The 12,623-nt window shown below is 40.9% G+C and overlaps 1 protein-coding gene across 1 annotated transcript in view; it reads right to left on the bottom strand.

The window, feature by feature from the left end:
• Positions 1-4,924: 4,924 nt before the first annotated feature.
• NOTCH1 (notch receptor 1) overlaps positions 4,925-12,623 on the bottom strand; it is a 71,643-nt gene continuing 63,944 nt past the window's right edge. The window contains exons 32-34 of the mRNA XM_051980318.1: positions 10,488-10,635; positions 10,261-10,358; positions 4,925-8,326 (exon numbers count right to left, since the gene is read on the bottom strand). Coding sequence (XP_051836278.1) covers positions 6,881-8,326; positions 10,261-10,358; positions 10,488-10,635 — 1,692 coding nt within the window. The 3' untranslated portion in view covers positions 4,925-6,880. The remainder of the gene's footprint in view (positions 8,327-10,260; positions 10,359-10,487; positions 10,636-12,623) is intronic.

The following is a 12,623-nucleotide window of genomic DNA, read 5'->3' as shown; positions in this document are numbered from 1 at the left end:
TGGAATAATAAGACATTGTTGGTAGAGTTGGGGAACTGATCCAACCATTCTGGAGAACAATTTAGAACTATGCCCAAAAGGCTATAAAACTTTATATACCTTTTGATCCACCAGTATCGCTACTAGTTCTGTGTCCCAAAGAGATCATAAAAAAGGGAAAGGGATCCACATGTGCAAAAATGTTTGTAGCAGCCCTTTTTGTAGTGGCAAAGGACTGGAAATTGAGTGGGTGCCCATCAATTGGGGAATGGCTGAATAAGTTATGATATATGAATTTCATGGAATATTATTGTTTTATAAGAAATGATGAGCAAACTGATTTCAGAGAAGTCTGGAAAGACTTTCATGAACTGATGCTAAGTGAAGTGAGCAGAACAAAAAGAACCCTGTATATAGTAACAAGATTATGTGATAATCAATTGTGATGGACTTGGCTCTTTTCAGTAATGAGGTGATCCAAGACAATTCCATTAGACTTGTGTTGGAAAGTGTTAGCCACATCCAGAAAGAGAACTAGATAGCCTGAATATGGATCAAAGCATAGTATCCGCACCTTTTTTGTTGTTTTTTCTTTTTTTCTTAATGCTTTTTCCCCCTTTTAATCTCATTTTTCTTGTGCAGCATAACAAATATAGAAATATGTTTACAAGAATTGCTCATGCTTATTGTATATTGGATTGGTTGTTGTCTTGGAAAGGGAAGGAGGAAGAAAAATTTTGAAATACAAGATTTTGCTAAGGCGAATGTTGAAAACTATCTTTGTATATATTTGGACAAATAAAATACTATTAATAAAAAGTGATTCATGAAGTTTGGTATTGATGCTGTAAAAGAATGACGGATTCCATCAAAGAGAAGTATAAAGATTTCCATGAAATAACAAGAGCCCAGTTGAAATTAGAGATGAGATTTGTAGTTTGCCCAGTTAGTATGGTTGTGCAACTTTCTCAAGCATGTTTAGCAGCACAGGAGCAGAAATGGAGAAAGGAAATGGTGGAGCTAAGTCCAAGGTTGAAGTTTGGAAATAAATGAATAGGAATAGCATTCCAACAGCTTCACTGCCTTGATCATAAATACTTTGCTCAATAAATATTGAGCAATAAAATTTGAGGAATGGGATTATTTCACTTGTCCTTATATGCATAAGATCTAGTACAGTGCCTGGCATATACATAACAGACACATAATAAATGTTTGTGGATTAATTGAATGCAGCATATAATTACATTAGGTATTCTGTGGTGTTCTCAAATCAGAGGGAAGGCACTAGAAGGAGAATCAGAAGAGGCTTCTTAGGGAAAGTAGGATTTCACTTAGGACTTGAAGGAAGTCAGGGAGGTCAGGAGGCAGAGATGAAGGAGGACATTCTAGGCGTGGGGGACAGCCAATGAAAATGTCCTGAGTTTGAAGATGAAGTGTCTTATTCAAACAAAAGCAGGAAGGCCAGTGTCACTGGATTTTAGAGTACACAGAAAGAGTGGGATGTGGAAGGAGGGGTAAGAGGGAAAACAAGGAATATAAAATGCAAGATTGGAAAGGCAGAGGAGTGCAGATTATGGAGGACTTTTAATGCCAAACAAAAGATTTTGTATTTGGTCTTGGAGGCATGATAGGGAGCCACTGGTGTTTTTATTGTTTGGAAAGGGGAGAAGGTAACATAGTCGTATTTGTACTTCAGGAAGTAACTTTGAAGAAAATAGTTTTGGTTGAATGATGAGATCAGAAACTAGATTCTAGCAAGTTGAGAGAGGAAAAGATGCTTCCTAATGACATTTAGCCACAAAAGGGAGGGAGATATGATTGACAGAGAAACACTGTGTTTCCCCGATAATAAGACCTATCCTGAAAATAAGCCCTCCCCTTACTGTGTAAGATTCCTCTAAAATAAGCCCTCCCCCGAAAATAAGCCCCATTGAGATTGCTACTGTAGTGAAGGTGATCCCCTGCGCTACACACTACATTACGGTACCCTCTGTATGCACCATCCCTCCTCCCCCCCGCCCCCCGGGGTGAAATACACGCCGCGCTCTGAGCTGCATCCAATCAGAGCTGCAGCAGTGAGCGTGTCATCCTGTTCTTCCCCAGTGATTTGCTCGCTGGCGCCATTGAGAGCAGTGCCGCAGAGGAGAGCTGAGGCAGGACAACATAAAAACCCGGTATGTAAGCGGGAGTGAGGGGGCATGATGGAGGATAAAAGAAGAACTCAGGGGGCATCATGGGGGATAAAAGAACTCAGCCAGCACTCACTGCGCTAAAGAAATGAAGAACTTCTTTGCAGAGAGAAGAATAGATCAAGTAATGATTCCTGCAGGAATGACTGCCTATCTCCAGACCCTTGATATTGCAACAAACAAGCCATTCAAGGACCATTTGCGCATGGAAGTCAATGACTACATTGAAAACAGAATGGAAAGAAATCAGCATGGAAACTTTGTGAAGCCCTGTCTGCAAGAAGTCGTGACTTGGGTGAAGAAGTCATCGGATAAAATTACTGACAGCTGTGTCGCCAAGGCACTACGAGCAGGCTACCTGGACAAGACATGTTCATTTAAAGAGAGCTATATTGCTGGACGTGACAGATTGGGTCCACTTCTTCTGAAGGAAATAGAGGCGCGAGACATCCAGGACAGAATTCAGGGTATGGACACTTATGACGATGTTGTTGAAGAAGATGACATGATCATTATTGAATAAAGGTACTTTTTTTTGTTCACATTTACCTGTTTATTAAAATTGCTGTCAATGTTCATTAAAATAAGCCCTCCCCTGAAAATAAGCCCTCTGGTGGTTTTCTGTCCAAAAAATTAATAAGACAGTGTCTTATTATCGGGGAAACACGGTAGATGTAACTATAGGTAGATAGATCAGGGAAGCTTTTTTGAGGATAGGGTAAATGTGGGCATGTTTGTTAGAAAATGCAACTGCAGTAGATGGGGAGAGATTAAAGGTGAGAATAAAAATGATAAAGTGGGTATTCTGTTGAAGATGAGACAGAATGGACTTAATTTGATGTATACAGGGATTTACCTCAGCAAGAAGGATCACTTAATACATTGTATGAGATGTATGAAAAAGCATCAGAAGGCATCTGGGTGAAGTGAGAAGAGGAACCTCTTGGCAAATGACCACAATTTTTTTTTCAGTAAAAGATGAAGAAATGTTCTTAACTGAGAGGGTAAAGAGAGGAGGAGCCAAAGGAAGCTTGGGGAGGGATGAACAATTACTTTGGTGAGTGAGATATTGGGTTAATTAATGAGATGTATGTGCCATAGAGAGATATCTCTAACTTCATTCATCAGCAAAAGTGGAGTGATTCGAGGCAGAAGCTTGGTAGGGAAAGATGAGCAAGATGATAAGGGAAAAAAAGACTCTAGAAGAGGAAAAGTGTAGTCCCTAAAGAGGTCAAAATAAGGAAGGGAGGAGAATGTAGCTAATGCAGGGGTGATTGTCTAAGAACTGAGGGCCTGAAGGATTGGAGGTCATGGATAAAGAACAAGGTTTGAAAGAGGTATATTGATTGTGATCAGGTAAGGGAACTTGGTGATTCCTGAATGTTGAAGTGCTGCATTTGTGAGTGATGGCAAGATCAAGATTATAATCATATTTGTGTGTGACTGAGGTGGGATGGAAAAGGACATAAGGTAGAGTGAATAAGTTGGGGAACTACAAGGTTAGGGTATTTGGGGGAATATTAGGCTAGGAGTTTAAGGCCATGAGACAAGTACTGAACTCATGAAGGAAAGAAGGGGAATGTTCTAGAAGTTGGTAGTCAACATGTATGAAAATTTTGATTTGATGATAGAGTGAATGAACTTCAAAAAGTAGAGTTTATTAAGAAGGAAAAACTGGGAATAGCAACTATCTGATCTTGACCAATAAGTCATGAGTGAAGTCGATGCCAGTATTGGAAAGGGAAAACAGGGAAGCTGTTATCAAGGACTCATTGGGAGCCAGAAGATGGAAGGAGTGGGAAAAGAAGATTTAAGATGAAGGAGAGTTTGCTGCCTGTAGAGCAGGCAGAGGGCACAGAGGAAGTAGTATATAGCTTTAGAGTAGGACATAGGGGAGATCAAGTGGGCTGTTTGAGGGAATGGAATAATATCAGATATATTGGAGTTCAGGAACAGGGCTTTCTATAGCTGCTTTAGGTTCAGAATCCTTGAGATGAGAGAAGGGTATGACTTGCTATATTTTCATCATTGAGGAATGAAATTAAGTAGATACATAGGTAGGTTTGAAATCAAGGTATAATACTTTTAGGCAGAGGCAATCCAAGTAGGGGAACTAGTGTACTTGGAGCCAAAGGAATATGCTAATCCCCTTCCCCCAAGGCACATGAACAGGTTAGACAATGGAATGATCTTTCTCTTCTTCCCTGGAAGGGAGAAAAGTCTAATGCGCAGTGGTGGTATTTCTCTACCTGTAGTAGGAGATAGGATTTGGCTAGAAGGGATGGTTTTCCTTGCCCTATAATTGTGTGTGTGTGTGTGTGATACAAATGATCAAGATATGGCCACACCATACTTTGGATATTACAACTAAGTGGAGAATGATAAAATATGTAATCATATAGGAAGAATTTCTATGCTGACTTGACTCTAAGAAGTCTCAAAATAGCAGTTAGGACCTTGCTTAAAGCAGACCACTTCTGGGTTTCCTGATCTCCATGATTAAGTCTCCAAACATACATTCTAATTTGTTCTGAAATTTCCCAAAATTTCTGGAGAAAGGTGATAAATTTAACTTCCATCTCCACTTTAATCTTTCTTGACTTGGGAAAACTGTTTCATGGCTCTAACTTGAGAAGATTCCCATTGTTCTTTTAGCCATCTGTTTCTAGAAGAGAAAATTCTGCTCATTTCTTCAAAATCCAAAAGAAAGGCGGGGGAGGGGAGGAAAAACAGCACCAATCACCATACCCAGATTTAGTAAAATCTAGTTGACAGAATCATTTATTGCAAATCAGTTAACAAAAACAAAACAAAAAGTACATAATTTTTTGTAATCTACAATTTTCCATGTAGACAGCTTTATTAAAAGGTTTCTTCTCTTCTGTAAACTACAGTCTAGTTTATAAAACATCAAAAGAATCAACATCATATGATGTTTAGTCATGCACATTAGGGATGCCACAACATCACTTGGGAAGGTGCAGTTTTGAAAAAAAATAATTTGGCCTAATATCCACAATGCAGGAGAGTTCTTTTCTTAGTTAACAAATATATATATATTATATATCTCTGCACATCCAGGCAATTCTTCAGTTGCAGGCAGAGCAATATTCTGACATCTCTAATTGGCATGAAATATTTAAAACTTGTTCATTTAGATTTTTGAAACAAAATCCTTTAAAAAATTTATTTACAAACATTTGCCATAGGCTTATACATTAGATTACAAGGTTGTTCAAATTTTTGCCTCCCTTCATGCTCAAGCACGTATCACCTCATAACTGAGATACACCACTTTGAACGGAGAGGGTCCAATGGCCGACATTACATTTAAAACAACTTCATTACTCAAGTCCTCAGGGGCATTTCCCATTCTGGTCCTTAGGACCAGTGGCTTCAGTGCACACCCCAAACGAAATACAACTTCAACTTCCCACAAACATCCCACATCCCAAAGCTGAAAGGAATGTCTGAGTAGGACTGAAGCACAGAATCTAGACTCGTATAATGAATTTGTTTAAAAAAAAAAAAAAAGAACACCAAAAAACCTTTATGCAGGTAGCTAAAGTATCCTGGAAAACTTCCTATAAAAAATAGGAGCAGAAAATCAAGGTGTGGTATACCAAACCCCAATCCCAGAACTTGCTCACTCAGTTATATGCTGAACCTGGAAAAAAGACATTAAAGGTGAGGTGTTTCTTTTCCTCTGCTGATGCCGTGCACCATCCTGTTTCCTTTCTTTCTTTTTTTTTTTTTTTTTTTTTGTTCTGAACAGGTGGCATCTAAGGTGTGAATTCTATTAGCTTAATGATGAGCAAGAGGTCTGCAGGCCTGATTGCTCATATCAATGTTTAAATAAAACCAAAAAAAACCCAAAACCTTTTTTTTTTGAAAGAAGAACCTGAAACTACATAATACTGAAATTGTAAACAAAGATTCATGATTGGTACCATAAAATGTATCCATCTACAAGGAAACATTTTAAGTACATTTCAAAAGAAATGTTCCATTTTAAGACACCTCAAATTCATATTAAAACCAGACATGCAAATTAATAAAGGAGTTCTCCTAAAGGCCTCAAAATCTCTTTCCATTTTTTTCTCTCTTCTTTTAGGTTTTCTTGAAAATTTGCATTTTATAAATTCTGTTAGCAGAGACAGATGTTGTCAGTCCACTGGACAAAATATTAGGAGTAAGATGAATAAGGCAATGGGTGGTACTGGAAGGTAAGGGATGGGGCCAGGGAAAAACTGCAGTTTTTTGGGAATTTTTCTGCATAGCTGGTTTAAAAATAACTCTTTCCCCTCTCCCTTCTCTCTCTCATTTATCTCTGGATTTGGAAAGATTATCAATAAATAAATGCAACTTCTAAATCATGAATCTTTGCTTATCTTTACAAATACACAAAAAATCATCATATTAAAGAAAATCATTTTTCTAAACAGCTAGTTTTGTCTCAAAACAATTTTTTTTTGCCTTGAGCCCTACATAGAACATATAAATAAAAAGACAGTGTTTTCATGTAAAATAAAAAGTACATAAATAAATACTAAAAAAAAATTAAAATTTTGTATAAAAACATATAAAAAAAGAAAAGAAAATGAATCCTTCAGTCAAGTCACAGCATATGCCATTCTCAAATGTCTTCTTTCCTCTTGTGGTTCTTAGGAAAGAAAAAATATCAAGTTTTGTGGTTAGACGCCATGTGTTCACTTAAAAGCATCGGGAATGTGTGCTATCTGTGACTGCATACTTGTAGGTGGACTCGATATGCCTTCCGACCAGTCAGAGATGTTGGAATGAGGAGAGGAGCTGGACCACTGGTCCGGAGACTCGGGGGAGGGGGTCAAGAAGGGATGGTCAGGAACTTGCAGCTGGTGACTAGGTGTGTTGTCCATGGGGGAAGAGTAACTGTGCTGCGATGGCGGGGTCAAGAACTGAGTAGTAGTCATGGGCTGAGAGAGAGAAGATGGCAGGATCTGGGTCTCCTGCGGCAGAATGGTGTGGACAGCCATGCTACTGCTCCCGAGCTGTTGTACATCCTGTTGGTTCAACTCACCACCAAGGAAACTCTGGCCAATGTGGCCAGTTGGGGCAGAACTTGTGTTGTGCTGCTGCTGCTGCTGCTGTTGCTGCTGCGGCTGCGGCTGCTGCGGCTGCTGCAAGCTTTGCTGAGGCTGCATCTGCTGTAACTGTTGGGCCTGCATCATGTGGGGCTGGGTGGCCAGCCGTGTGTTAGGCAGGCCCTGGTAGGTCATCATCTGAGACAGGGTAGTGGAGGAAAGGCCATTGTGGAGCGGCCCCAAGATGTTGTGCTGGAGGCCCTGGGCAGGTGGATTCAGGGGCCCGGCTGGCATGTTCCCCCTCAGTGGATTATACTGGTTTTGGACCATCCCGTTCTGGAGTCGTGAGAGCCACTCACATTGCCCATTCAGGCTGGCGGTGCCACCAACTGCGAAGCTCATGGACCCGCTACTGCTCATCACCGAGCTGGGGCTGGAGGCCACAGGTAGGTGGGACAGGCGGGGAGGGACCGCCTCAAAGCCCAAGCGGCTGGCGCTGCCCAGGGCGGCCATGTCCGGCTTCCCGGCCATGTTCAGGTGGTTGATGCTCAGGTGGGCGTCAGGCATGCCAGGGAGGTGGTTCAGGGGCATGGATGGGGACTGCTGGAAGGGGGAGGTCATGAGCGGTGGAGACGCCACGTCCGACAGGTAGCCGTGGGGAGACTCGAGGGAGTCAACGGGGGACAGCACGCTGGAACTGTCCAGAAGGCAGCCCTTCCCATCCTGAGACTTTTTCCTGCGGGCCTTGATGTCTTTGGCATCCTTGCCATTACAGCTGAGTCCTTTAGTGCTGGGTTTCCGGGCCTTCTTGCCCTGAACAGCTGGCTTCAGGTTGCCAATGTAATTGTTAGGGGAGCAGAGGGGAGGGGACAAGGTGGGCGCCCCCAGGGGCCCGTTGTGCAGTGGTGGGCTGCGCACCAGATTGTATTCATCCAGAAGCCGCACGATGTCGTGGTGCATCCGCTCCTGAGCAATATCTCGAGGCAGCCGATCCATGTGGTCGGTTATGTCCCGGTTTGCAAAGTGGTCCAGCAGAACTTTGGCAGTCTCATAACTCCCTTCTCTGGCCGCGAGGAACAGAGGCGTTTCTTCCTGAAGGGACACAGACCAAACGACCGTTAAGGAGAGAGGGAGAAGAGGTTTCTGCAGTGCCCTAACTGAATTTAAACCTCATCATCCAGAATGATCTGAAATGATGAGCCTCAGATCATAGGGTTTTAGAGTTGGAAGAAACACCTTAAAGTTCATTTTACAAATGAATTACTCAGGTCTAGAAAGTGGAAGTGATTAAGTGGATTTAAGAGGTCCATTGGAACCCAGGTATCCCTCTAAATCCATTGTTCTCTCCACTACATCACATTGCCTATACTTCATATTACATTTTATCCAAAACGGAATGTTTTGGTCCAAGAAAGCCCTCTTTGTCAGTCAGTGGGATATGTAAGCTCATGGAAGAAAAACTAACTACATATTAGCTGTATCAAAATCAGGAAGGAAGTTAAAAGGGTCTAAAGCAAGAATCAGTGCATCCCAAAACCAAATTTAGTAATTACTTGATTTCTTAGATGATGATTCCTATTATTATATCTAGATCAATTCTCCAGACAATAGACTGAGCAGGGTTAAGCTGGGCAGATGGGCTTCCATTCCTTTGTGCATAAAGAAGCTAACAATGCTGCCTTTCTGAGTTGAGAGGATCAAATGAGAAAGAAGGCATTCTGTCCTCCCAGAGTGGTAAAGGTACTCAAAACTTAGAACTCATAGATTCAGAGGATTTAGAATATGAAGGGACCTTGGAGGCCAACAATACAATCCCTTTATTTTACAGAGGAGGAAACAGGCTGAGATTTTCATGTGGGGCACACCCAAACCCCTTGACTCTAAACCCTTTCCCTTCTGCTGCCGCCCCTGCACCTCCTCTGAGAAAGACCTTATAAAACATGAAACTGAATCAAATTAGACTTTTATTGATATTTTCCATCTAAATGACTTGGGGACAAGTCCTTCCTGTTATATTTTTCCTTTTAGTTACTTAATTTAAAATTTAAAAAATTTTAATAGTATTTTATTTTTCCAAATACATGTAAAGGTAGTTTTCGACATAGATTTTTGTAAAACTTCATGTTCTCAACTTCTCTCTTCTTCCACCCCCTCAAGACAGCAAACAATCTGATATAGGTTAAATATGTACAGTTCTTAACAAACATATTTCCATATTTGTCATTTAACTTAAAATTTTTAAAGTTATTATTTCAGAGTAAGGAAGTACTACAACTGGCCTAAACACAAATGCCTATGTATAATTCCTCATCCTTTTCCTGATGCTTCAAGGTAACACTCACTAATCTTGATACCTAGAGGGCAGGTGTTCCTAAAAGGGAACTGAGGCTGTTTGGGGAAGAAAAAGCCGAAGGGCACAATTTCACCAGTATCTTCAAATATACAAAAAAGAGAAAGAATGGTGAATGAAATGAGGCCAAAAAACCTCTCTGAGCAGGAGAAGTGAACATGAGAAAGCAAGACTAAGAAATACTGTTTGTGATTTTCATCTCTAGGGATCTTCAAGAAAGATAGGCAGAGGGCTGAATCTGAGGACTGACAGAGGATTTACTCCTACATGAGATCTTAAGAAATCGTCTAGTCCAAAGACATTAAATGGTGTAAGCAAGGTTACAGAGTTAATAATAATATATATTCTTTATATAGTATATATGATAATAAAGGATATATCCTTCATGTAATTTGCTCTCTGTGTATCTATTCTTTAAAGTTTGTTTACATCTTTCCCTAAATGATCCCAATTCATCCCCACAATAAGCCTGTGAAGTAAGCATTTCAGATGTTATTATCCTGATTTTACATTTAAGGAAACTGAGGTTCGGGGTTAAGTGACTTGCCTAAGTTCCCATGCTAGCTAACAGCAGGTAAAATTCAAATCCAGGTTGTTGTGATTCAGAATACCTTCCCCATCCCTCCACCCTCCCCAAGTTGTCATTATGCATGAAACTGTGCAGTTTCTTGTCTACCTTGTTGTTCTGCATATCCTTATTTGCGCCGTTTTTCAGCAGTACAACAGCAGCATCCACATTATTTACTGCAGCAGCCCAGTGCAGGGCAGACTTGCCTAAGGGACAAGAAGGTCAAAACATATTTAATCAACTGTTAAGAAACAGGAAACTTTCTCCCCTGTCCACCCCATCCCCGTGGCTCTCTTCTTACTGCCACTGGGTAGCTACCATCCCTGAGGACCTACCTAGATCATCAACTGCATTGACATCTGCATGGGAGTTGATCAGATCCTCCAGCATGCCTTCCACTGCTAAACGAGCAGCCAAGATCAGTGGGGTGGTCCCATCATGCATTCGAGCATCCAGATCTGTAGCTCTATTCCGGATCAGGATCTAGGCACAAAGAGGAAATGAGAATTTAAAAATTAGGTAGGTAACAAGAAGGAATACAATTGCAGCGATAAGCAGTGAAAGACCAGATGCTGGCCAAAGCAGAATGCAGTGTTGGACATATAAAAGGCCTGAAATAGATTTTGAACTTAAGTTAGTGATCAAGTGGGGGAAGATTCTAAGAAAGGAAAAGAGAGAGCCATTTGATATAGGAGTGATTTAAAAGGCATCCTCTAATCAGCACCCCCTCCCCTCAATTCCACACCAAATATCCAAAACCTCTTGCCAAGATTCCCATTCCACAGTAAGTGATCACATTTCATGAGGAAATCCCCCTGGAGAAGGAACACAGTGATTTGAATTTCCCTTTGATCCTCTGATTGATCCTAAAATGCCTGATATAGAATACTGCTACCTTTTCTTCTTTATTTCTAAGGTGGTAGATGATCACTAAGATCCTTTCCCACCTCTAATGCCTATGATCTTTTCCTGAGAAGAGGTACTAATATAAAGGGGAAGAAGGACAGAAGGGGAGAAATAGCCATGGAGGTGTGGCTGAGAGCCCTGAGATTTCTTCAGTTACATCACTGCTTGGCCAAACATGTCCCTTAGTACAACAGGCAACAGCCTATTGAGGTGTGAGCTTCCCGAGGCCTAAGCACTTGTAAGGAGGAGCACAAATACAAACTGAGTTGGAAATGTCTAGTAAGGGTCTACTGTGTGTGGACCTTTGCACTGCTTTCAGTAGTATGGAAGAGTTATGAAAGATGAGGGACAAACGGGAAAAAAAGAAGAAAAACAATCATGGATATCATTCCACCAGAAACTGATGCTGCGCTCCAGGTCGCGTCATGAACAACATGAGCAGTGATATGTAAATCAATCTTATTTTAGATACATTGAGACTCATCATATATCATGGCATTTTGCAGTAAATCGTCATTTCCTATTTTGTCATTTGCAAAAATCTAGCCATTTATTAGACAACTGCATGATGTCACTTCTCTCAATCTCCTCATCTGTAAAATAAGATAAACTAAATGACTTTTAGAGGTCCTTACAAATAAAAGGATTCTAAATCTATGTTTTCACATATTGAGGTTTGCTTCATGAACTTGGGAAAGAAGATTCCTCCCACTTAAGGGGATAATGGTTTATACCAACTTCTAAAAAGTACCTCTATGAGACAGGTACTCAAAATCAAAAATTTGGTACCCTGGTGGAGTTTCCTCAGTCTCAGATTCATTCATTCACTACCCAGGGCAAGAAATTGCCACAGTAAACCTACCTCAGGGCCACAGGCAATACCTCTAGCCTAAGGACACAGTTCCATAGGTAATGGAGGGGGCCACAAAAAAAGACAAGACCAACTAGGTGTGGATGTTGCTGGCTTGGTGAGAAAAACCAAGAAACAAACTATTATGTTCTCAGGGATATCTAGGGACCAGTTCCTAGAGAACAAGTTGAGTTTGTCCCCTCTCCTTCAGACTCTTCAGCAGTCTCTCTTATGAGGTTACTATTTGGGAAGGTTCATATTTATCTTTCCTTGACATCAAATTATAAACTAAGGATTGTCTCAAATACGTCCTGCTACCCCATCATTCAAAGATTTATCTAACATCGTCTTTAAAGCCGATAACACTTTTGGGGAGGAAAAAAATCCCTTAAGTTTATATTCTAATGTGTAAGGGTGAGAAGCCCCCACTCTCTATCTAGTTCCATTACATTACTAGTTCTACAACGCCCTCTTGAATTTTTCACACTGGCACATGCCCCTCTCACACCTCTCAGAAACCTTTGTTTCCTACAAAACTCTGCTCAAGTGATACTTTCTGCACAGTACCCACCACAGCAAGGGCTTAAAAAATGCTTGTTCCCTGATACCTCTATCCAGAATAATAATTTTCAGCTGAGTTCTTTTGTGAGGGAGCATCTTTTATGAGGAAGCGTCTCAGAGATTCCCATGCCCCCACCCAGCCTGGGTCTCAAAA

Source organism: Antechinus flavipes, chromosome 2 (assembly GCF_016432865.1).
Source record: "Antechinus flavipes isolate AdamAnt ecotype Samford, QLD, Australia chromosome 2, AdamAnt_v2, whole genome shotgun sequence".
NCBI classification, from domain to species: domain Eukaryota; kingdom Metazoa; phylum Chordata; class Mammalia; order Dasyuromorphia; family Dasyuridae; genus Antechinus; species Antechinus flavipes.
The sequence above is the reverse complement of the archived record's forward strand: the minus strand, read 5'-3'. Positions and strand labels throughout refer to the sequence as shown.